The sequence below is a fragment of the Neopsephotus bourkii genome, unplaced genomic scaffold (genome assembly GCF_033783945.1).
Source record: "Neopsephotus bourkii isolate Nb327-2 ecotype Australia unplaced genomic scaffold, CSIRO-AGI_Nbou_v1 NB_1328, whole genome shotgun sequence".
NCBI lineage: Eukaryota > Metazoa > Chordata > Aves > Psittaciformes > Psittacidae > Neopsephotus > Neopsephotus bourkii.
This window is the reverse complement of record NW_026901808.1, coordinates 5,051,863-5,077,973: the sequence shown is the minus strand read 5'-3', so window position 1 is coordinate 5,077,973 and position 26,111 is coordinate 5,051,863. Positions and strand designations below refer to the sequence as shown.

Below are 26,111 nucleotides of genomic sequence, written 5' to 3'. Positions count from 1 at the left end.
CAATACTCAGCTGTTACTTTCTATAAAGCTGTGAAAAACATAAACAAAATGAGTCACTTCTGGGGAAAATATTTACGTAAGTTATTGCTCAGTGAGAGGCACTCCACAGATAAGATTTTATTGCTTTTGAAAGTGAACCAAATTATGGCAGCTATTTTTTTTTCTCCCACTGATTTGAAACTATATGATCAAGTCTATTAAAAACAGGATACAAAAACCAGCTGTGCTTAATGTGAATCCCAATACCTGATGTTTCAAGGTTTATACAGTCTGAAGACTTAAACCTTTGCAGAGATGCTTGGTCCACCTGTAGTTATGGTGCTTAATGCTTACAAGAAGCACAGTTTAGACTTCAAAACTACCTATTTAATAATGACCTGCTAAAGCTAAATGTTAAACCTTTTTCAACAAAGTTTGCTCAATTGGACCTCTTCTTTGTAAGCTGAGATCCTCTCTATAGCTAAGGGAGAGAAGGAAGCACTTCTAGGGCACAGTCCATCTCACCCCATGGTAGACATGTAAAACAGTTCAGACTACTAGCACTTTAGTGGTGTCTTTGTCTCCATTCGCTATAAAAAGATCATAACCAGTTCAGATGCCTATTTCTGCATTGCAAGCATCCAGGATGAAGTAAGAAGAGTCTGACGTTTTCGCAAACAAGGTGTTGTAACAAACCTTTAACCAATACATTTGTTAGTTCTTGCTACAATTTCTGTTTAGTTTCTTAGTCAGCAGCCATAACCCAGGGATTGAAAACATCTGTGATATCTTTGAATCTAGTTGGCAAGAGCGAGAAAGCTGAATTACAAACTGCCACTTGCCCACTTGACAGAAGCATTTTTTCTTAAAGAAGATCAAAGATCATCCTAGACACACACTCTATTTCTGTTTGGAAGGTTGGCAAATATGGAATCATTCCAATCCCTATACAAGAATATTGCTTAATATTTTTATCTAGACATTTGTTCATACTATGCATGTCGTGCTTTGGTGTGAAACCTCACAAAAAGGAATTGTCATTCTTACTTACAAGACTTTGCAAACTTACAAGCCTGTTTCTCTAAACACATGTTCTCTCCTGAGCAGTTACATTTAATGCTCTTGTAAACTGTGATAACAAGGTAACCTTTGATAACAGGGAAAAGCTTCACATTTTCACTGTGCTGGAGCACTTAAGTCTAGGCAGCTGAGTATGTTTATTCCATCAGATGTGGGAGAACAACAGAAAACTGACCCTGGGCAAAAAGGCTTCAGGCTCCATGAGAAAAACGGAGTTCAAAACCTAAGAAAATATTGTCTCTCATAAATTTAATTCCATAGTTTAAAAAGGAACTAATCCCTCCTGATTCATGAACTTTTGGAAAGCCAGATTACTAATGGATACACACATATCCACATATAATAGTAGTAGTATGTATACATTCCCTATATAGACATTTAGTGTACAGAATACAGATCTGTCAAAGCCCAGGGCTATTAACTTAAATATTGTATTTATTATATTGTGTTTATTGTAGCATTATTGCCTTTCAATATCAAGACATGTGTTGAAGCTTTAAAAAACTTAATACTCACCTGTGCCATTAACCAAATCGCAGTGACCTTCCCAGTATGAAAGATTCCTTTAAGATGAAAAAAAATTCATGCTGCATATAGTATATCATACTGTGTAATCAATTTCATTACCTGCTTATTTGCTAAATATTGATGCTAAATTATATTGCTAAATATAGCTGCTCCAGTATAAGCATGGTTCATTAAGAAAGTCAGAAAACAGATATGTTCATTCATTTTTTCAGATCATCTATATGATGCACTAGAACAAGATGAAAGGGATCTAGCTACTTAAGTATGAAAACCAGAAGTAGCTATTTGTACCAAAGAATCAATAACTGATTTGAATTCAAGCTCTTAACGGAATTATTAAGAGCTAAAAGGAAGAGGTGTTTCTGCTAAGTCCAGGGCTTGATACAGCTTCCTTTGAATTGCTGAAGATTTTCCATTTATCTATAGTTCTTAGTGAATCAAGCCTTAAAAGCCACATCTGGAAAATAAGTATACATTTTAATTATACAAAGCTATGGTACCTTTTGTTTTTATAGCTTTCAATTATTGCTGTTTGTTTAATATCGTTTTGCCCGGTATTCACTTTGTAAAGTCCATCAAACGTCCCATTATACTGTAACAGACACAAGAAGTAGGAATAACAGTTAGAAGTACTGAACCAGATTGTAACATTGTCAGATTTTAGTTCCTCACTGAAGTTATCATTCACAGAATAGTAACTGAAGGCTTTGCCTCCTCACTGGTTTCACTTACCGGGTAGAAGACTCCTAAAACGGGGTCCAAGGGGAAGGGGACCTTGTTTAAGAAGGGATCTTTGTACCCCCACAGTATTTCTTTCACTGTTCTGTTCTGAAGCATGGATGACTTAGAAGCTTTAATCCAAGTATTTAATAGTAGTTGTATAAAAGTGTTTGTATACAAGGCAGGTGCAGCCTACAACAGCAATAAAAATGAATGTTCAGCATACAATTCTGCATGCACAATTCTCTTTTCTCTGCTATCTCAATATGTCACATACTTTAGATTCACTCATGCTATAAACATGTAAGTCAAAGGATACAAGACTTGTTAGTTATTGGCTTAGATAAGTTGTTTAGATTTGCTGCTAAGCTAACAGCAGTGCAACTGTACCCTACATACAACTGACCAAGTGCTGCATCTCCATTATTTCTCTGCTTAGAAAGAACACACATTTGCAACAAACACATCTCTTCTGAACAGCTTTAATTCTAAATAATAGATAACTTTTCCTAATTCAATGGAGAATATTGTAGGTTTACCAGCAGTAATTGTAACGAACATTCCCAGAGGTATAAACACAAAGTCAAGCCCGTAAACACACTGAGCAGTGTGTGGAAAGCAAACAGAATGAACTATGTTGGCCTGTATCAAAATAGTTTTGATAAGTAGATCTGTTTAAACTGATTTTTTACTGGTTCTTTTAGAGTAAATTCTCTCAGCATAGGCCAATTAGTGGGCCACCTTTTCACACGTAGTGCTGTGAGGATAACAGTAGAAGAGTCTCTTTTGTTCTCACTTCCTACCCTTTTCATCCACATGGAAAAGTTTCATCTTGATAGAAGAAATATATTTTTTTTAACAGTGAGGACAGTAAATCACTGCAATGTCATAGAGTCCCCATCACTAGAGGTTTTCAAGGTGCAATTGGGCAGGGTGCTAGAAAATTCAATATAGACTCCCTTTCTCAGAACAGGTTGGATCAGATGATCTTTTAAGGTCTCTTCTAACATGGGCTTTTATATGATTCTGTGATTGTTGGTATAAATCTATTTTGGTTTACACCAAGCACCTCTTTACTCTCCCCCTCTCAGTCACCCTCTCACAGTAATCCTGAGCAATCAGACACCCCAGAGTTAGTGCAAGACAATCAGACAGCACAACCAGGGCTGATTATGAACATGAAAACTGCAAGCAATAGTCAAGTGTAAAACAGTCTCAGCCTGTGATGACACAGGAACATCTGGACTGAAAAGACGCTAGCACTGCTCTAGGTGGGTACTCCTGTGTCTTTCTTTGAAGGACTAAGTTGGGCTCAGGGGATGCCATTGCAGTGGTGCTGAGGGGCACCATGGGAGGCAAGCAGCTGCACTGGTGAGGCCATGCAATACACAGAGTGCAGTATTACGGCCTCCCCTGCAAAGCAGGAGTGAGGATATTATGGAAGAATATGGGAAATCTGCCTTGTACTGTTCATGCTTTATCTCAAAAGAGAGATAATCCACTCACAAACTCTAGATTTGTTCCCACACTAAAAATTGCTAGAAGGATGCTTTTTGATATATTCCATCCAAAAGCTTTTATTAACAAGTTCATTTTCATTTACTGATGAGATTGCCCTGGGAGTATAAGGAATCCTTAAACTATATGCAGTATATCTTCAGTGTAGCTGACATTCATGTAACCTGAGTTCCCATCTATCCAGTGGCAGTTTCAGTGTTACTAATGCTAACTTCTCCATTTCCTCCAGTCTATCAACATTTGAATGTGGACATTATGGTTGTTTCTTTACTTACAACAACAGCAAGGTTGAGGCAGGTGATGGTATCATTTTCTGTCCCAACAGACATATCAGGTTCAAAACGAGCAATATTGGGCAACATGTAGGATATTGTGCCATCAGAGTTTTCTGTGATATTTTCTTTGGGTAAATATCGCACCCTTGAAAGACAAAATTAAAACATAGAATGGTTTTAATATTTGATTTTTGAGACAATACAGCCATGCCTGACTGAAGATTTTTTGAAACATTAATGAGCATTTTTGTTGATGAATGCTAAATAGTTTATAACTATTGAAAGAATTCTAAACTCTTCATATGAATATGTGTAAAAATCCTATTTTCTGTAAAAAATATTACTTTGGAAATATTTCCTTACTGCCTAATGGACCTTTTCTTTCTTGATACTAAAATGGAAATAAATATTTCCTTTTTATTTTCATTTCAATAAATGGGCCTTGTATCTTTTTATATTTTGCTTTAAGTTAATTGCTTTTGTCCTGTTTTTTTCTAAGCTTTCTCGTGGTTGCATGTAATTAGAAGGGAGTGACTCAAAACAGCTGATAAGCACTTTTAAGAATTGATCTGATAGGCTTGTGTTGCAACGAAGCAGGTTACAGGTTAAATCCATAATAGGAGTCACTTTGATAACATTTCATATGCATGTGGAGATTTATAAGCAGCCTTTCAGCTCCACTGAGATTCTCATAAGCCTCTCAATCAAGCCCTGTCAGCAGATCTCTAAGGTACAAACCTCTACTGCAGTTCTAGCTTTATCTCAGCTCTATAAACCCCCATCCTCCTGCTGACCCTTCTGTGGGGGCAGCATCCAGGAGGCATCACAGGACTTGGTCTATGCAGTGGGATTTTAAGGGTACTTAATCAGATCTTCCAGCCTGGGTACGCGTGGACCAAAATGTTCAGAGAATTGCTTCACCATGGTGCAGATGTAGCCAATGCATCACCTCACCCCAAAAGCAGCTGGATCCTGGCTTCTCAAGATTGGTTTGTGTGCATGTCATTTTGATTAATAGCCTAATGTGTAGAGTATCTACCTGAATATTGGGAGATCTTTTTTCTTTTTCCCAACTGATGTTACTTCTAACTGGAAACAAAAAAATCTAAACCAAGATTTCCCAGCAGAATCACAAGACAGTTGGATTATCAAAGCCAGTTGTTCAATGTATTTAAGGGGATATTGAGAGAGAGACTGTTACAGCTATTCAGGTAGATCCAATATCCCAGGTAAGAAATACTGCAATAGTGAGAAGAGCTGTAGCTATCATTTCTTACATAGTCTTCTCTAAGCTTCTGGCAGAGATCTGTCCCTGATACTAAAGGCACCATCACCACCACCAGAGTAAAACATTTCTGTTTGTTGGGAATTAACCTTCATAAGTATTTCTTAACTGGTTAGTTTCATGATTCCTGTGTACCTATTTCCAATGTCTTCCCAGGTACTTTCTGAGCCAAGAGTTCTCTATTTCCAATGAGAAATAAATAATCTTTTAGTCAGCAAAGCAACTCATCAGTAGACTGTGCAATGCACAACCATCTTGCAAATGTAACATACAACCCCAAAGATATCAAGAAAGAAATATCCTTTTGTTTTAGGAAAGCAATCTCATAGCAAGGGTCCTAGCGACAGCTAGATATTGGGATTAATGACTCAGGAAGCATCAACTAGTCCTATGCCCATATCACATTCAAAATTGAAGGAGCTTATTAAAAGCTTCCCTGAATGGGGACGGACTGCTGCCTCTAGGCCCTAGCTAGTACATTCAGAAAAAAAAAAGAATAATTTTCAGAGGAAAATATAAAAAAGTAAAAGCTATAGTTTAAAACTAAGTCATAAAGGAGCAAGTAAGCAAAACACATTATGTAAAATAAATATGAGTGATATATGGGTGGCAAGATAATCTCGGGTTTAGGGAATTTAACATATTTTCTTCTATGTAAAAGTTTGGCAAAAACTGAAAAGCAACAAATACAACATTGTCTTGTTGTGCTAAACATTTTGATAAGGAGTAATAGTTTTTTACAAGAGCAAACAACTTCACACCTAATCACTTACATATATACGCATTGTCCCAGTGCAAGGCTCTGTGCAGAAAGTGTTTGTGATTGCTGTGTGGAGCTGCAGTTTACGCATTTTTGTCAAGTCTGACTAAAATGCAATGCTGGAATTTCAAAAATAAATTGTAACTCAGCAGAACTTTATCTGACTTGAGTAAAACTTGTGATATGACATGTCACACATTCAGGGGCCTTTGCTTACCTGTATGTGTAAGGTCCTCTTTGTTCAAGTTTTGGACGTGCTCCGGTCTCTAATACCTCTGAAGGATTTAGTACATGGAAAATCCAGAATTGCCTGTAAACTGAACTTCCTGGCACAAGCCAATTTTGAAAAGCAATGGTACCATTGGCAATGACAGCTTCCTAGAAGAACAAAAGTAAAAGCTAAAATTAACCACAAAAAGTGATTAACAAGCTGCATTTACTTTCCAGATGATCGTAGAAGATTCACAAGCAAACAGGAAAAAAGCTATCATTGATGTGAGGCATACAGCACACGTTTCTGGCCAACATTTGAATGCAGCCTGACATTCCTGCTGAGTGAGAGCAAAACCAAGGCCCCCTAAAATAAGTAACCACAAAGTTGGTATGTTTGTTAGTCTAGCCTATAGAAAACTCTCCTACTGCTGTGGTTGGGCATTGCCCAAGTTCCTAAATACTTGACAAATCCACTGACGATTCGTAAGAAAATTATTAAATAGAATATAAAAATAGAATGACTGAATGATACCCAGCAGCTTTTAGAATCCATAAACTACTTCTCATATATTTGGAAATAGTCCAAGGGAAGAAAAGAGAGTTATCTCTAAGCATTACTCAGTCATTACTTATTAAAATAATTTTGCACCCAGAGAAAACAAATAGTGTTTTTGCAGGATTGGTTTTTGTCAGAAATCTTTTGTCACTAAAACTGAGACTTTCTAAGCAATCTTTCTAGTTCTGATAAAGTTTTGTTAGAAAAGTTTCACAGTTCTAGGGAATGAGGTTAAAATATGGCTCAGGACATAAACAGGATATCAAGAAACACTTTAGAATAGCCAGCAGATTTATGTCTGTGGCACTCAGCTCTATGTTAAATGTCTATTCAGTCCTTAGGACTGTTGAGAAGGAGAGTTTAGAGAGATGTTTCCTGTATTGTCAGGGGAATGCCTGCTTTCCCTGGTGTACCTCAGGATTCTTTCTATATGATTTTCCCAAAACCCTGGGATAATGTAGTGTTTCTCCTTAATGGTAAAAATTCAAAGTTTTTTCAGTAAGAAGAAAAATCTAGGCTGCCTGGCTCTAACACTAAATGATCTTTTATTAGAGTGGTTCAATATTGATTAGTTAATTTGCAGAGCTCACAAAGTCCCATGAATTAAAAGGCTGGAATCCCTCCAGAGAACAAGGAAAGACATTTTATATTGCAGCTTGCTAGATATTCTTTCTAAGGCTGCCTCTAGAGTTTACTTAGCAGGCACCATCACAAATACAGGTTCTTACCAATTAAGAACCACTGCAGTTGGAAACAAATACCATGTTTTGGAGAACTCATCACATAGTCAGGGCTTTGTCTGTGGAAAGCTGTTTGTATGGTGCGGTTGCAAATGCCTTGCTTATGGTGTAAAGAACTGGGCGTGCTGTCTGAATAACTCCTATAATTAATGCACAATTGTATGAGAGGGGAAGGAAATCTTGCAGCAGAAACACGTTATCAACTTGAGGTCTTGTGCTCAGAGCAGACACCTGAAGTTCTCTTCAGCCTTGTTTTGCAAACCTTCGGAGGTCAAAGACTATCACAGCTCTGATCCAGCACAGGGCAGACCATGTCCTTGATGAAGAGAGAATAGCTTACACGACTCTGAAATCACCTTTTCAGTTTCCACAGAGAACTGCTCTAAGGATCTGGGAGAAGCAGAGTGATAAAAAGAAAGGCTGGACTCGGTCTGCTCAGAGTCTGCCTGTGATCCATACTCCTCAGGGTCATGAGATGGGAAGAGGGAACAGGATTTGACATCCTGCCTCTCTGTAACTGGATTAGGGAAATGGTTAAGGATTCCTGGCAGCAATACATTCAAAAGTTCAAACTAAACTCTCTAGAGGTCAACAGCACACAGGCATAGAGGTGAATAGAGAACTGTCAACCTTGTAGCAATAGATTTTAAAGTCCTGTTACTTTATTCTTAAAAGAAGTTTCCCCCTCCTTTCGTTCCTCCTTACCCTCATAATCCTTTGCTAAGGATTATAATAGCACAGAATTATATGTTAGCTTCTCTTCCACTGCAGAGTTTGCTCAGGGTGCCTGAGCAATAAGACCTCTCTTTCCGTCCTGTATAGACACAGAAATACTCCCCAACCTGCCTCCAGCTCTAGGCATTCTGGGCACTTTGAAAAATGTTTATTCTACAGTGATGACATCCTACAAATTTATGTTGACTTGGAAGGATATAAGGAGATGCTTCCTCACATGCAAATTATTTTTTTTTTCAAAGGGTGGATCTTTGCTGTAATCTTCTTTATGCTATTGCAGGGAAAACCAAGAGTGTGCATCACTTTATGCTGGCTCTTTAGTACAAAGAGGACATCTTTCCATCTAAGCTGAAACTACAGGCTACGTGACAAGCCTTTTTATGTACTTTCTGTACTCCCCTTGCTGCACTTCACTATAATACATACTTTCTTATCAATTTAAAATAAAGAGGTGTTGTGGCTCTCCTTTATTTTTCATTCAAGAATAACTACTATATCAATATTATACCCTTAGGAAATGCCAACAGAAAAATTACTTTGGGCACTGTATGAAGAGACCCCTGGGACCTGAGTACATGGGACAGGCAGGTCACAAAGAGTTACTGTGTGGCTTACAGCTCACCATTTACTATGTGCTAATGCCACCATGGACAATCTGGGGGGATGCTTCAATGGGACAGCTGATACAGACTGATAGTGCTGCAGTCAAAGGTGCAAGCTGGCTTCCACAGCCTCCAGTAGCTGATTCATGTGCCTCCCCATTCCCTTGTGCCAGCTCTCATTCCCTGGGGAGCTGTTTCTGCCTGCTTTACTGGGGAAAGATTATTTTACTATTTGCCTCTGGTGTTTGGGGTTTTTTTTTTATTTCTTTGTGTTTTTTTCTGGGTTACCTTTCTACCAGTGGGAAACTTGGCTCAATGGTCTGTGTAGGGGGAAAGATCAGATGAGAACACGAGTTAAAATAAGGGAAGCAGCGGGACAATAGAGCAAGACCATTGTTTTCAGTGGCATCCAGCCATTACTGTTAGTAACATTTCTCCCACAAAGGAGGTGTGTACGTTTCTGTTATATGGTTCAAGAGTGCAAACTGTGGGTTAAAGCAGAAGAAAATGTAGAGCTATGTCATTATCCATGTCTTCATTTGATAAAACTAATATCCACCACACCAGCAAGCCCTTGAGTTTTGGCTGATCACCAGTGAGGTCAGCCCTAAACATTACCCTGTCTGTGGCTGGTCACTTGTATACTCCCCTAGTGACACTGCCATGCTTTGCAATACTATGAAAGGTGGAGCAATTTGGAAAACTACTAATCTGCAATTGATAATAGAAAACACTTCTCAACTCCCTAGTCATCAGCTCTAATACCTTATGCAATAGTTAACTATTGTTAGCAACTGTAGCTATACAGTATCTAATTGGCTACACAGCCAAGTCCATTTCATGATCTAACTGCGCAACACAAAGTGAAATCAATAGGAACTTTAACCCCTTTGTTTTCTGACAAATTTTTTCTCCCATTTGTGCTGGTTCAGCTGGCAATACATAAATTCAAACAATGCCAAGCAGTCATCAGTTGAAGCTTGCTGTATTTTGCTGCTTTGTGCTGAATTCAGCCAGCATGACTGCTGATGAAGAAATGCAAAATGTAGAACAAAGTTGCTGTCTCAACAAAAAATCTGACCACATGGACAAAAGATGCCATTTTCTGGGAATTGGGAGGTGCCATGAGTAGCTTAGGAGGCAATAAAATTGTTACTAGTTTATTTCTGTGTTGTATATGTTGTGTTGCTTACATAAGCTGGAGGAAACAACTGATGCAACTCTCTAAAACTGGATAAATTAAGTTCCAGGAAAGCAAATAAAATTTTGCAGCTGAAAGTGTGAATAGCCATTTATTACTTTTAAAGTAATGATTATAAGCTTAGTATTAGCTTTTCTATTCCAGCTTTGTTGGACCAAAACTTTTAGTCCTCTTTCAGTCCTTTACAATAAAAAATTATGGAAGCCAATCTAGTTTATCATTGGTAATGATAGAATACATGTGATCACATAGATCATTTATGTTCTGCTGAGAGCCAGCAGTTATTTTAGCTTCATTAATTTAGATAAATAAGTTGCATGTGAATGTCATAAGCACTATTTTAAATTAGAAGTGTTTTCTATGCCTCCAGCAGCTGAGTAGATATAATCTGGACAATCATAGATAACATATATAGACAGACAGATGCATAAACATGACGATTGCTAAAACTGACAGCCTTATTTCTAAAAATAAAACAGACTAACCCTGAGAACACTACAGGAAGAGTTCAGCACTGAGGTAAGGTGACAAATCATATGCAATCCTGTGCCATCAATTCATCAGGAATTCAGTACATTAAGTACCATTTTGTGGCTTCTGTTAATCTCCTGAGCTCAGGGGCTCAGTAGAAAGTAAAAGTTAATAGAGAAGTGGAGATAAAGAGTTTTTTGGCAAATAAACTGGGAGGGGGGGGACACTACAAAAAAAAAATCCCTCAAAACAACCTGATGAGCTAAAAAAAAAAAAAAAAGTTTTATCATAACTGAAATGATGGGAATTTTGCCTAAATAAATGGTATTCTTTTAAGGGAGAGAAAAGTGAAAAAAAAAAAACAGTAATTGAACCATCTCAAAATTTTTCCTTTCCACAATATCAGATGCAAGATTTTTTGATTTTTTTTTTATTCCACTTTCTTTTTGATTTTTTAGTTGTTAAAAATGATGATGTCTAATAATAATGATAATAGACATGATAACGTGCAACCGAAATGTGTGGACTTGGCTAAAGAAGAGCATCCTCATAGCCTCAAAACAATATTCATCCTCATAGCCTCAAAACAATATTTCATGTTTCACTCCTGACTGTGCCTAGGACAGTTTTCAGCTCCCCTAAAACCTTACGGAAAGGCACCTTTATACTCTGGGTAAATTCAGTCTAGGAAACTAAGCCCTTTGGTACTGAAATCAGAGGCACCTCTTAAGGGGGAAGCCTCCTTTCCCTAAATAGTAACAGTGCTGAAATAGCTTAGCACTAATCTTGTTCAGTGGATCCCTGCCAAGATGCTGCTGGTGGTGGTGTCATTTTGAGTGCGGTCTTCAAGTGACCATTTCTTTAAAAAGCCTCTAAAATGTTCAGAAAATACATACAACATTGTCTTTCTTTAAAACCCTACCCCATACTGGAGGCAGGCCTGGAAAAAGCTTATCTACAAAACAGATCTGAGGTTAGAAAACATAGCAATGCTTTTTGTGATAAAGCACACATCTGTTAAAGTGGAACACATGAGGAAATGACATGCTCCATTCTACATGGACTTTGAGTTGTCTAACCATCAATTGTTTGTGAGTAGTGAACAGTACCTGCCTTCTAAGAAATAACAACCTATACCCCGAGAGTCTTTGTCAAATTTGTAAAGGGACCTGAGATTGTCTATGAACTTGCAGTTGCTTTCTCTTTGGTGCAACAACAGTATACAGCCTTCTCAGAAAACATGTCCTGCAGTGTTTATTCAGCCTAATCTCCTAATGACTGCAGTAAAGATGAAATGACTGTGGTAGAGTCTGATAAGCTGCAAAGATGTGCTCTTAAGAGAAACATACTCAGGCTTCCCACTGCTAGCAGAACAAGAATGGTAAGAACTATTGATGGCATTGATTTTTGGAATTAAAGTTGTCCCTATTTATTGGCAGATGCTAAGAAGTTCAGATGGCAAGTAAATTGATTGTAATGCAATTTGAACAAATCTTGGTAACAAGTTAATTTATGACAATTTGACTAATTATAATATGAAGTGTCTTAAAACTATTCAGGAGAAAAAAAAATCAACATTTCTTTCTCTAAACCAGCAATAAGGTTTTGCACCAACATTCATTTCCCCTAGAAATAGAGATTGGGTCTTACTGCACTGCTGCCAACTTGTGCAAAGAACTGGGATTTGCACTGAAGTAGGATAGACAGAGGAACAATTAGGGGTCTTTTTCAAGCTTTGGACTGTGCAGATTTCAAAGCATAATTTTGCTTACAATGGTGATACCTGAAAAAATTCTCCCTTTTATTAAAAGTACTCATTTTGATATTTGTTTTCACTCAGTGGGTGAGGACCTAAGCTCAGGCTTTGCCTCATATAAATCCAAATAGAAATAAAATTGCTTACAGGCCATATCTAAGAGAACATCTTGTTCATTATTTTTTTCCTGTCCTAGAACCTCTATTCTTAAGAAATTCCAAATAAAATAGTCATTGGAACTGATCTATTTCTAACAAAAATTTGTTTAAAAAATAACATTTTCAAAGGCAAAAGATCTCAGAAAAACATATATTTTCAGTACGCTCTGCTCAGCTGACCTGTTTCCTTTACAGTCAGCTCTACATTTGTCATAACTTGAATAACAAATATTTGTTTTTCTTGCTAGCTGTTTCATCAACACAAGGAAATCAGAATTAGTTAGATTGAAATCCCTCTTGAGCATCTGCTGAGATGATCACATATTTCAGCTGCTGTACCTTGGCATATATTTTCTGAAAAGGAGTTGTCTAAAGAGTCTCATGGTCTCACTAGTCAGCATGCTAAACAGAAAGAAAATAACCTAGACTTGTCCTTAGAAAAAAACAACAACATCTGTTCACTTAAATAAATAAAGTCCCTACAAATTTACTCTTACATGTTTTATGCAAATATTGGTTCAACATTTCCTTTTATATACATTAAACAAGCTGCCTTGAAATAGGCACAAGCATGTGAAGCAAGATCACAATGTAGAAAATTATAAAGAGGTTGAAGAAAAAAAATTGCTCCATATAATATTTTACCACTAAGAACTCAGGCAGGTGTAATTTAATATGTAGACACTTGCAAACTATGCTGTATAACTGGTTCATTATTATAAGCAGATGAACCCATAACATCACTAATATGCGTAATTTGTTTTGGAAATATTTAATGGCATAAGACAACACTGGATAAATTCAAAGCAAATATTTATTGTAAGGAGATACACATTGTTAAATTCTGTGCTTCAAGAAAAACTTATTTCCGCAATATGTCAGTCAACTGAAAAAATTTACAAAGACAGAGAATATGACTCTGTAAAGTGTTACAAGGTGGGTGAGACACTCTAGTGAGAAATACTTTACTGTTCTCTATAAATTTGAAAATTTCCTAAAAAAAGTAGGTTTTCATTGGATTCACTGACAAATTTTCAATGTTATATAGAACCCTTTGGGATTTTTTTTAAGTTTTTTTTTAAAAAGTGGTACCAGAATCTTGGCAGGGCCTTGACACTCTTCACATCTCCTGACAATTCATGTATCTACCTCCTCAACTGGCTTCCAAAGCTGTTAATGACAGTATTCCAGAAGTCTCTTAGAATAAGTATGTCTGAGATCTCCAGTTTGTCTTCAGTGTCACAGCAGATCATTAGGAGGACTAACTTTCAGCCAAAGACCTTAAAGTTTCTATTTTTTAATCCTTAGGAGACCCCATCTTCGCTGCAGTGACCCCACAGAGACTCCATGACTCTATGTCTCCATGGTGGACATGGTCTTTCATTCAATACTGCTACATGACATAGACCCTCAGTTATACACCTTTCCCACCAGAGATTTAACAAATTAAGTTTTTATTTTATTTTAAAGACAAAACTAGATTTTAAAGATATAAAATCATCGAAGGAGGTGATCCTGCCCCTATGCTCTTCTCTCGTGAGACCTCACTTGGAGTATTGTGTGCAGTTCTGGTGTCCTCAACATAAAAAGGACATGGAACTGTTGGAAGAAGTCCAGAGGAGAGCCACGAGGATGATCAGGGGACTGAAGCACCTCCCATATGAAGATCGGCTGAGAAAGTTGGGGCTGTTCAGCCTGGAGAAGATGAAGCTGTGTGGAGACCTCATAGCAGCCTTTCAGTATCTGAAGGCCTGAAGGGATGCTGAGGAGGGACTCTTCATTAGGGACTGTAGTGATAGGACAAGAGGTAATGGCTTCAGACTTAAACAGGGGAAGTTTAGATTGGATAGAAGGAGGAAATTCTTTCCTGTAAGGGTGGTGAGGCACTGGAATGGGTTGCCCAGGGAGGTTGTGAATGCTCCATCCCTGGCAGTGTTCAAGGCCAGGTTGGATGAGGCCTTGGGTGACATGGTTTAGTGTAAGGAGCCCCTGGCCATGGCAAGGGGGTTGAAACTTCATGATCTTGAGGTCCTTTCCAACCCTAACTATTCTATGATTCTGTGATTCTATGATCTAAAAAACAGAAAAAAAAAGAAAACCAAAACAACGGCTAAAACACTCTACATCATCTATTCTTCACATTCCTTGAATCAAGCAGATTTATATGATCAGATCCTGCAGTTTTGTGGAGCACATTGACCTGGAACATCTCATCACAGAATGTGAGCTGAATGTATTTAAGTGTAAGATTAGATTCTGCATCAGAAGTTTGTGAAGTATGTAAATATAATTGTATGGAGTAAGTACGAAAATAAAACAAAAATGCACAAAAATAAAGAAGTGGATCATCATGACAGAAAAATAAAGAAACTACAAACAATCATAATTAAAATAAATACAAAAAATGCTTAATTCAAAATTACATTACTGAAAACACTTCTTGAAAACAATATTTTGACTTCTCATGTGAAGAATGAAATAGAACAAGGAAGTAAACATGGCAATATAATGAATATATTTAAAAAACATTGCTAAAGCATCTTTTCTCAGGGAAGTTTAGATTGCACATGTTGCAAAAACTGGGTTTAATAAAGAAAATAGAGAAAAAAGCAGAAGCGGAACAAAAGTTTTAAAAATAATGACCTTTCAGTATCCAAAAACCATGCATGCTGAAAAAAAATGTAAAAAGAAAAAAAGAAAAATATGTACCTTTTTTATTGCTTTGCCTATGAGGTTATCTCCAACTGGTATCAGAACTCCTCCAAAGATAGCCAACACAGCGCCGAAGATAGCCCCAGTGAGGAGCCCACAGTTTCTGTTACAGCCCATTCCTCTTCTTTGTCAGATTGCAGGCAGACAATGTACAAATATCTTGCTGTAAGACTTGATGGTGTTTTTCTCACTTCTTGGTCCCAGTAGACTCACTGGTCTTCCTGAGAGAAGCTGCTAATGTAAGGAGAGAGTGAACAAAAATCACATTCCAAAGCTCAAAGTGCAAAGGGCATGAGGTGAAGCAGGTAGGAAGATAACATTTCAAAACCAGCCGGTGGCAGCCAGTGCCAAAAAGAAAAAATAATAAATTTGTAAGCAATTTTGGCAAGTTAGCCACTTGTTCCATAACATTATCTTTTATTTTTCAGTCCAGTTCTCTCTAAAAGACTGGTAGGTTCTTTTGTTAGACTTTTATTAGGCTTGGGGGGGGGCTCTGTTGCATTAGGCACTGACGTGATTATTATTCTGCTGACACTTTTCCTGACACAAGCACCATCTCTAAAATCTTTCTGTGCCAAAGGAAGAGGCTGTAGCCCTCTGCTTTTATCAAATCCTGCAATGCCCATGGATCCAGCTTCAGGAAAACCCATGAGTTCACACTACCAGTGTGAACTACCGAGGCTGTTTCTGCATTAAGGCAATAAGGAAGCCCTCAAGGTCCATCAGCACCCTGTTCGGCATGTCAGCCTGTAATGAGAGGCACGTAGGAGAAGTCTGTTTTTCTAAATCTGTCACTCCACAGCCCAATATTGAAGGGATAGGGCTTTGTTTCAGCAACTTCATGCAAAAGCATAACTGGATCTTCCTTTTAGACCTACATTCTTGCCATCACTTGGTTTCACTAATCCCAATTGCCTTGGTAAGCAGGCTGATGATGTGTCCTCCAATGTCCCACCAAAGCCAAATCATGTCTAAACCTGAGCCCAGACTACTCCTTTGTCTGCTTTGGAAACCCACTTTTTTCCTGCTCTTGCACTGACAGCAGTTTATGTCTCCCTTGCCATTAACAAGGACTATTTCTGTATATTTAAGCTCACTTGGTATTTTAATAATTTCTGCTTAGATACTTGCAAGCAAAGTGCTCAAAATATTACTTGCAAGCTTTGAAAAATACCCCTCCTATTAAAGTCAACCAGCCCATCCACGTGGAGGTACACCTAATGTAACTGCAGGTTCACTTAGTTGCTTATCTCTCCACCAGCTGTTACCATGTGCCTTTATGCAAAACAGCAATAGAACACCAATTTATTAAAGATTCTTTGACGTAGTGGATGAATGTGTAATGCAGCTAATGGCAAGCTTCAAAGTAAACTCAAGTTAGAAATATATTAGACCTGAAAAACTTTTGAGTTCTCATTGGTTAGGTGGTGTGGGGATTTAAAAATCTGATTGCTGTTACACATTGTAAGAAATCTCAGGAGAAGCAGTTCTCAACATAATCAAATTCTGAAAATTAAATATTTCAAGTTGATCTTCTTCCCAAATATTATCTATTCTAACAGAATTATTTTTTTGAAACATGGAAATACACATTTGAAAATTTATAATTGAAATTATTTCTTTCATAATGTTTAAAGAGTTCTTTTAAATATATATATGTATATATATACTTTTTTTGGCTTAAAAACTGAAGCTTTTCAAATTCAACAGAAATGCACCTTCCGTCAAAATACATTTCCATCTAAGTTTCTACAAGCTGTTCCAATGGATTAATTTTGTCTTAGTCAGACTAGGTATCTCTCATGAGCACTAGCAATAAGCAGCTAGAAAGCAACTGGCTGCTAATAACTTGTGTCTATTCCAAGGTTTTGCAAACTGTAATATATTCACCCTTCTCCCATCAAACACAATGCAATAGCAGTCTAGACATATCTCCGTTTATGCAATTCAAGTTGTCAGTTACACAACTGGAGTGAAGAGCACTCACAACATAACGCTCAATTTCACATGGAAGTCAAGCTATTCTCATTTATTACAACTGAATGTAAAATATGAAGATGAAAGTAGGAATTTCCAATAAGAATGCAGTTGTGTCTGGGAATTCAAGTGGACATTATTTACCTTGAGCTGAACAGAAAGTTCCATACTAAAATTAGATATTATCTATGAGACTATGGTATCATTTAAACTTAGATTTGACAACAGGATTAATATGAATGTTCACCCTATTCTAAAGTGTTTGGTATGTACTTTTAATATTGTTTTAAATGTACTTAAGAGAATATTGACAATGGGAATGGTCCATTCAAATCTCTGAAAAGACAATTTATAAACTGAATAGGAGAAAAAATGCAAAATGTATTAAACTTTTTGTTCCCTACATAACTTATACTTCTGTACATGTAAGTTTAAAGCAAGACTTGATAAAAATAAAACAGCATCATCTTTATTTTCTTAATGATTTCTCCATCTCTAACAGTATTTTTTTAAACATTGCTTGACATGGCATTCCTTCAATCTTGCAGAGAATCAGACTTATTATCCCAAAAGAGACAAGCTATATGGAGAACACGAGTGTGTTTAGTGAAAATTAAAACGGGGTTTGAAAATTCTTATTAAGAGGTTCAACCCAAACCCATGGTGCTTATTTAAACATAATTCCAGTTTCTCCAAGGTCAAATGGTGAGATTAAAAATCCTGAAATTACTGACAGATAAATTTGCAGGGAAGATGTTTTTTCTCCTTTTAAAAGCATGAAAATCACCAACCCCAAAACTAATTTGACCTATGTTGAAATTATAGTTTTGTCCTTTTCATCTGCAGTAGTAAATGCTACAAATAGAACTTTAAGAGGATGCATTTCTTATAAACTCACATGACTTCAGAAATGTAGGTTCAAGAATATTAAATAACAAAAGACAGAATGAACTGGGAAAGCCAGCAATACTGAACATAAAATACCACTGCTAACAGTAACGAAGCCGTTTATTAACAAACGTAAAATTTCACTGTTCCTTGGAAACAGCTTTGCAAAATCCTGCACTTTTTTCTTGTTAATTGCAAATAAATGTTTTCAAGAGTTTTCCACAAAATGATTTTAAAAGTATTTCTGAGGAAAACCCTCTGATTTTTAAACAATGTATTATATGACTCACCTTGAATAAGGGCAACTGACTTTTCAGCTGAGCATACAAGCACTTAACACATGACTTGCATCAAGTTACGAGTAGACAAGCAGCTAAATCTCCACACCAAGCACATAGCCTCTATACTCCGAGGGAGTGTTTATATATTCCAAGAGATGTCATTTCCCTCTTTATCTTTCTGCCAGAAGAAGTTAAGTTGTATTGGTGTTTGGGAGGGGGGGTTATTTTTGCAGTCTGACTAAAAGCCACTACCTACATCTCGTGGTAATATACTTAGCAGCTGCAATCTTTGTCAAATTTTGATCCAAGTGAGTCAAAGGTCAAGGAGACAAAAGGGTAACTTACTTATTTGATTCCCAGTCACTTCTTCTCTAATAGCCATTTGGTTTAAAATTGCTTATATTAGCAAGTTATGACAAACCAGTTCCTGACAGCTTCTTTAAGATACAGAATATTTGCAAATATTTTTTGCTATATAGCATGCTCTGCTGTATTAATAAAGCTTTACTACTTCAGTCATTCTCTGTCAAAATAAAGGCTAAACATCTTTGCATCTCAATCATTGTTAGAGTATAATTTCAAGCAACAAAAATCAGGAAATGTTAGAATATTTTTGAAGGGATTTTTTTTTCACAGGTTGGATTACATTTCCTCAGCAAGTGCTAAAGCTCTTCCTCTTTTACTGCAAGTTCAATGAAGATCCCAGAAGCTTTGTTTTCTTAATGTATCTAAAAATGTTATTATTTTCACTGACATTTGTGTAGACCAAAGTGTCTCCCAAGCACAGGGTCTACTAATAATTAACAATAACCAGTTTGGCAAGCTTTCTCACAAATAACTTTTAAATAACTCCCCATCTCCTGTGAATTAAATGAATAGATTGTTTTAAAAGATTCTTCTGGCAGCAGCAAGAGGACATGGTTGATATTTGGCTTATTTTACCATAAGAGAGAAAAAATTCCCAAAGAAAAGTTTTACATCCAGACTTCCAGGGTATAGCACTGAATAGTTTATATGTTTAGCATTTACTGTATGCTTTCACTGATAGTTTACTATTCTGTTTTTTTTATATTGCCCTGTTTGAAAGTTAAGCTTTGGTAGCATGATTTTAATTCCCATGTTTTTATAGTCATGGCACTCACAGAGTTCTTCTTTACCTGCCTGTTATGAAACGTGTAAGAATTAATCTTGACATTAATCTCTTGTCAGGTGCAGAGATGTTAGCAGATGTTAGCTGAGGTTAACAAGCAAATTGGAAAACCCCAGGAAACTGTCTGTACCTTTGTACACTCTGAATTTGTCAGAGGAAACTAACCTTAAAAAAACAAACCAAAACAAAACAAAAATAACCTTCTGGTTGTTAAGTAAATGCCAAACTCTTGGACAGAAGTTGAGGTTAATGTTCTCATCACTCATAACATGATTTTCTATAATCTTTTGGGTACTCTCCCTATTTTGATATAAAGGATTTATCTGGGTTATTAGCATCATCTGATATGGCTTCTACATTCCCTATCCAAAATCCTGTTGCCACCACTCAGTGGTCATCTGGTTCCTCCAGTTATTAGGTTTCACAAAAGGGGCAGTATCTGATTGAGCAGTGCAAGATTTAAAGCATGCAGGAACTCCACAAAAACCCAGAACATGTGGCTTCTGTCCCCAGATAAGCTCTTTCTGACTCATATTCACTCATGGGCATTTAATTCAGGAGAAGAATGACAAAGGTGAATCATCTATGTAAGAAAATATGCAATATGCCAGCATCTGGATGAGACTTCTGCCCCTCCACATGTAGTGGAGATACTAGGAGGTCTTCTTTTATAAGGACTGAAATACTGTGTGTAAGAAAGGTAGTTTGATTTCCTATAGAAATGAAAATCTTCTGTGCATCATATCACACAATACAGAGTAAGCAGCACATAAACCATTCACTCAGATCAGCCTCAACAAATGCTTTATTTCTGTTGCACTAGAGACTACCTGAGAGTGATCACAGCCTATCTTCAAGTGCTGCCTATAAAGAACTGAAAGATATAACACATAAATTATAAAAATAATAACATAGAACTATTTCTTTTCTTAAATTATACATTCACTGTCTTTGTCTCAGGTAATCTTACTGTAACCACTATTTTGCACCACCTCATTTTCCAATAGAATAGAACAGAGTTAAATGGCAGGAATACTCACCTCACCTTTATGAAGGAAGTATAAAGATATTTCAGTTGTTTCAGTTTTGCTTTTAGTATCTTATTTTCAAGGTCCTGTAAGAAAAGGGAGCCTCAGTTTTGTAGCAATAAATTTTTTTTTATTTAAAGTTAATTATAAATATTTGTTGAAAATAACTTATCCAGGTAAAAGTAGGCATCTGGACTAAGGAAGCTGAAATGGTTTCCTCTCCTCTCAGTGGATAAGTATGAGCACATCAATGAGTCATACCATCTACCTTAAATGCTTATCTTAGGCAAGGATGTATCATATTCTTTGGAAGTCCTGATGCCTGTTCTTTAACTGCAGAGCATCTAAACAACTCACTTAAATTAGACATCTAACTTTCAGAAGGTTAATATTAGAACAATTCTACATGAACTTCCTAAAAAGGTGTTCCAGTTCCTCTCCTCACTGGTGCACTGTATCATCAATACCAGGACAGCTATGCAAAGTTCTCTTAAGTGCAAACAAGGTGTAAAGCAAGAAGAAAATGCAATAGGAAAACTTCAAACCACCTGACATTAATGGAAAGTATAGCCAAAAACTGCAGACACGGTGTAGCATTCTTTTGCCCACCTCTCATCACAGACTTTTACTGCAGATGTGTTGGCCTTCAAGGCTTTCCAGTGTATGCCCTGAGGCATATTCCAAACATTCATGTCAAAAGGTCTTCAGCCCCCCCCCAAAAAGCATCCTCCAAAACATGTATTAATATCTGATTTATCATCCAAAGAGCTTGAAAGGCTCATTCCAAATTGCTATGTACTCTTTCAATATCCACTAAAGACTCCAAGCTGTAGTTTTCCCAGCTCTGTGAACTGTTAGGACCTAAGGTGCTGTCCCTTGTGATCCTCAGTGTGTCCTGATGATATGGAAAGCCTCCTAAAATACTATTGGCCCAAGCCAACTTGGCAGCACTACAGTGGAAACAGCGTGATATATTTGGCTCCTGCCAGTGATGAGCTTCTCTCTCAAACTGTAAGGGAAAAATGGGTGATGAAAGACCCAGTAGCTGCTTCAGTTCCTTTTTCCTAGAAATCCTGATTCTGAGCTTTTCTTCACTGACTGTGGCATGCATAAGCTGCTTCCTTCCTCAGACCTCAAATTCACTTTTAAAGGGTATTTTCAAGTTATTTTAGTAGAGGAATCAGACGAAGAAAGCATGAAAGGGTCAAGGGTGGAATGGACCTTGATTCTTCCACTCACGTGAGAGTCAGAACATAGGAAGGAACTTCGTCAACTGAACCCAATACAGAAGCTGTAATGTAAGTTAGGCTTTTGGGTAAGTCTGAAGCAACAAAGAGCTATAAAAATCTGTTACTTAAAGGGCTGGCTCAGTCTGTTACTGATAGAGACGTTTCTTACTGAAAACTAAGGAGGGCACTGAGAGGAGGCCTCAGTGGTAGAGGAGAATAATCTTAAAAGCAGACATCTTTTGAAAGTCAAGAGAAATTTAATAAGTCTTGTCCCTACCTGGATATACTTCACTTCTTGCAAAACTCTTCATGTTGGTTCAGAAGTCTCAGAATAATGAAGTAGTTCAGAACTCCTTCACTAGTGCAACACCTAGTTGAGAAATAGTCACCATAATGAATCATCCCAATGGCAGTGACTTAGATGAGTGACTGAGTAGTCCTTAAGTTAGCCTTTGCCTACCAGCTACACCGTAATTTTGTCTGCATGATAATTAAGAGCAACATATATGCAGGGGATTTTTCTAATTAATGAAGAAGTAAATTTCAGGTTACTTTTTTGATGACTTCTCAAGAATTAAAGCCCAGTCAAATAACTGACATCATTTTCTTTCAGCTCACATGTTCCAGACCTGGAGGCATGTCCTTGGTCAGAGCAACATGCAGATCTTCCCTGGGACTTCAGTTCAGTCTCAAAAGGTATTAAAGTCAAACCATGAGCCTACTGCCAGAAAGAAAAACCCTGCTTTTCATCAGGCCACCACAAGAAGAAATCTTTAACCAAACTCATGTATTGGGACAGTTACCTAGCCCCACTTTAAGAATCAGAATCTGTAGTTGGGATGATATCAGGGGATCCATGTCTCTTCTAGCAAGGTATACATATTTCTACCAAAAGAAAGTGAGACATAGAAAAACATCTGGAGAGTAAATACAGGCCAAAGACCTTCTTGATAAAGCTGTCTCTCTTGAGGGGGAATCTCAGAGATGACAGCAGTGGCACCATGAAGCTGGAAACACCCATAAAAGCAGATTTTCCCCTCCAGCTGGCAGCAGAGGTACAGAGCATGTGGGTCTTGCCTGGTGGTCTGGGGGATGAAGCAACTCTCAGGCAGTTGTAAGAAAACATAAAGACATGCACTGACTGCCATGGAATTTTTCAACTTTTATAGCCTTTCCCTATGGATCTGTTGAGATACCTTTAATTAAATTTCTTTATTATACAGAAACTTTACTATACAAATTTTTTCATACTGTCATACTATCATTTATTCTAAGTGCTAATGTGCTACTCTTGCATGACAGAAAAGGAATTTTTTCCTTTTGTTCATGTTTTTTTGAGATTGTATTAAATTATTACAATGAAAATATGAAACACAGACACCACACACACAGAAACCCGACTAAAACTGCAAAATAAAATCACCCTTGACACAAGAGCTACATTGGCAGCAGCTGAAGTTTTAAAGACATTAGGAAAATTTGTGTGCTATTACTGCATATTAAGAAACATTAACAACTATGAAGAACAGAGCAGTAGAAAAAGTACCAGTTGTGATTTCTGTGCACTAGAAGTGAATGAAGTAGGAAACTAATAGATACCCCGAACTTCTCAAATTATGTAATTTTCTGATGCTAAAACATGGTATTATTCTTTCATTAAATGAAACCATGATACAGAAATATTCATATAACTATCAGTTACACAAAAAGAATTTCTAAAACACAATAATTTAACTGAGAAAACCCTACAATTCTGATCATTTTCCTGGGTCTGCCAATTATATAAATGCTTCTGAAGTCTCACTTGAGGTCAGAAAAAAATCCCCAGAACTAGACAACTCCAGAGTTCACATTTTTTTATGAATAGAACACTTTTTGCAAGTTAAAAAAAAAAAAAAAAGGAAACCACTGAGTTAATAACATAGTTATTGTACCAGTTGCCAAAGAGAATCAGGTCACTAAAACAGCACAAGTCATTAGTATCTATATGACTATGCTATATTTATTGAGTTGATCTCAGGACTTCCATACCCATATTAATTTTAGGTACGTTACATTAGCATTTTGCTGAACATGAATTATAATTTTAGATCTGCACAGAAATGAATTTATATACCTTTTCCTACAACTAGTAATTGCTACAGTATTTTCAGATGCTAATTTATAACACACTTGTAAAATATGTGCATTTTTTGATCAGCCATAACTTTGTATTTCTCTTCATATTTTTTATAAATGCATATAATCCTTTATATAATAGACTTTTATATATAAAAGAATAATTCACAAATTAATAATTACACTTGTTACACCTTACAATATGAATATATTAATTTTTAATTACAATGTAAAATTAAATACTAGTAACATATTGAATATAATCAAGATACTCATATGCAAGTGAAATAATTTGATTATCAGTATATTTGCTCTTTCTAAACTTTAGTGAATAGTGAACTTTATGAACAGTCAAGAAACAGAGACTGAATGGCATCTGTCTTTGCCTTTAATAATTCCAGGCTGTTAAGAGCATTTTGCTAGCAATAGATTGCAGTAGTATGCTCACACAAAATTAATATGATGTCCAACTACCTGTTAAGAAGCTGCATTTAGTCCAGAAGCAGGATCACATACCTGTAGGGAGGGAGAGCTTTTCTCACTGCTCTCGCCACCAGGAACTGGAAAGCTTCAGAAGAGCCTGCTATGTTGGCTCCTTATTCACAGAAAAATCAAGTTGCTGTAGCAACCCTCTAGCAACCCTGGCTGCCCAGACTCCTATGAGTCAGTTGATCTTTCATCAGCCACAAAGAGAAATAGAAAGTTGCACAGACCTTTTAAATGCCTTGGTATCTAAGCTGTCTCAAGTGATAAGGAATTATAAGACCTCTGAGCCAAAGATAATACCTTTTCGTACTTATGCTTTCAAGAAAGACCAGTTTTAAGAAATCCTTTCAGTGCTAGCCTCTTCCTCTGATCTGTTTACCCTCTGCAATAGCCCAGCAATAGTCCTACACAGGCAATGTAACAGATCCCTACTACCAATTCAAAACAAGTCTAATTGACTTTGCTTTTTGCAATAACTCTGAAAACACAGTCTAATCCAAGTTAATCCTCACCATATACTGGAAGCCAGGTAAGGAGTTTCATACTAGAGATAACGCTTCAGATTTGGGCTTTTTAATGCATATTTACGCAAATCACAGACACAGGTCAGAAGGAGGGATGGCAGCTGCAAATACAGCTGTTCAAATTCATGGGACTCTTTCTAATAATTTCTACAGGCTTTGCTTCGCTTCAGAAGTTTGTTGTCAAAATGAACATCTGAGGCAAGTGCTAGTGCTATTGCTTCCTCTGGCTGTCCTTTTGGTTCTTTACTAGATACTTTTATCATAACAATGATGAGCTGTTCAAAATCTTTATAAGAACTATTAATATATTAAAGGTTTTGTTTTGACAGTGGATTGAGGCACCTCCTTCCAGACAGTCACAGCAAATAGCAACAGTGAGCAGCCTGTCTGCTAAGGCCTTTCACAATTAAGATAAAAGCTGTCCCAGAGGGTTAACGTGACCCCAAGGTGAGTCAGTATAACAGGAGCTGTAAAGCTATGTCCCACTAACTCAAGAGGCATCCTATAGCATAAGCCTCTTCACCTGGCTTTATATGAAGTTTCTTCTCTAACATTACTGAGAGAAAGAAAAGGAAGAGGAGGAAGCAAAAATACTCCTGAAATTTCCATTAATCTGGATATTTTCTGACTTATCTTCTTATGTAAATGCTGTTGTTCTACCTTTGTTCTTCTTGGAGTCCTGTTGATTTCTTCCTGTGTGGTTTTCACAGCTGCAGTATCCAGTTTGTTGCCAGACTTCCCTTCTTCCTTCTTTTCTACTTGTGCTTACTTTTACTCCTGTTTTCTTCCTCAAGAATCTCCTCCCTCCGCCAGCTCTCAGTCTATCTTTGCCACTTTCCATCCTATCATCTCAGCAGTCACTCCTCCACCAAGCTCTCCTCTAGTCTGTCTCCTCCCCTACTGGATTACCCCCTAGTTTATTTCCCCACATCCATAATTCACAGCTTTATCTCAATTCTTTCCTTCTACCCTGCCATTAATATTTATGTTTCCCAAAATCTCCCATGAGCCCTTTTTCTTTCTTTTCCTACTTCCCTTTTTCTCCTTCTGCCTGAAGTCCCGTCAGAGATTTCTTCTTCTCATACTACCAGTTAATCAAAAAGCTGATTGCAACTGAAAGTCAGATTTATCAGTGCCCTTT

The 26,111-nt window shown here is 37.1% G+C and overlaps 1 protein-coding gene across 3 annotated transcripts in view; it reads right to left on the bottom strand.

Moving 5' to 3' along the window:
* The window catches only part of CD36 (CD36 molecule), a 30,762-nt gene extending 8,626 nt beyond the window's left edge, over window positions 1–22,136 (bottom strand). Inside the window, exons 1-7 of one of the 3 annotated variants that reach the window (XM_061366379.1) lie at window positions 22,120–22,136; window positions 15,287–15,523; window positions 6,363–6,523; window positions 4,101–4,245; window positions 2,320–2,499; window positions 2,088–2,179; window positions 1,576–1,622 (exon numbers count right to left, since the gene is read on the bottom strand). In XM_061366379.1, coding sequence (XP_061222363.1) covers window positions 1,576–1,622; window positions 2,088–2,179; window positions 2,320–2,499; window positions 4,101–4,245; window positions 6,363–6,523; window positions 15,287–15,406 — 745 coding nt within the window. In that variant the 5' untranslated portion in view covers window positions 15,407–15,523; window positions 22,120–22,136. Of the gene's footprint in view, window positions 1–1,575; window positions 1,623–2,087; window positions 2,180–2,319; window positions 2,500–4,100; window positions 4,246–6,362; window positions 6,524–15,286; window positions 15,524–18,444; window positions 18,599–22,119 lie in introns of those variants that run through there. The other 2 variants (XM_061366377.1, XM_061366378.1) reach the window with 2 other exon arrangements.
* Between the last annotated feature and the right edge of the window lie 3,975 nt (window positions 22,137–26,111).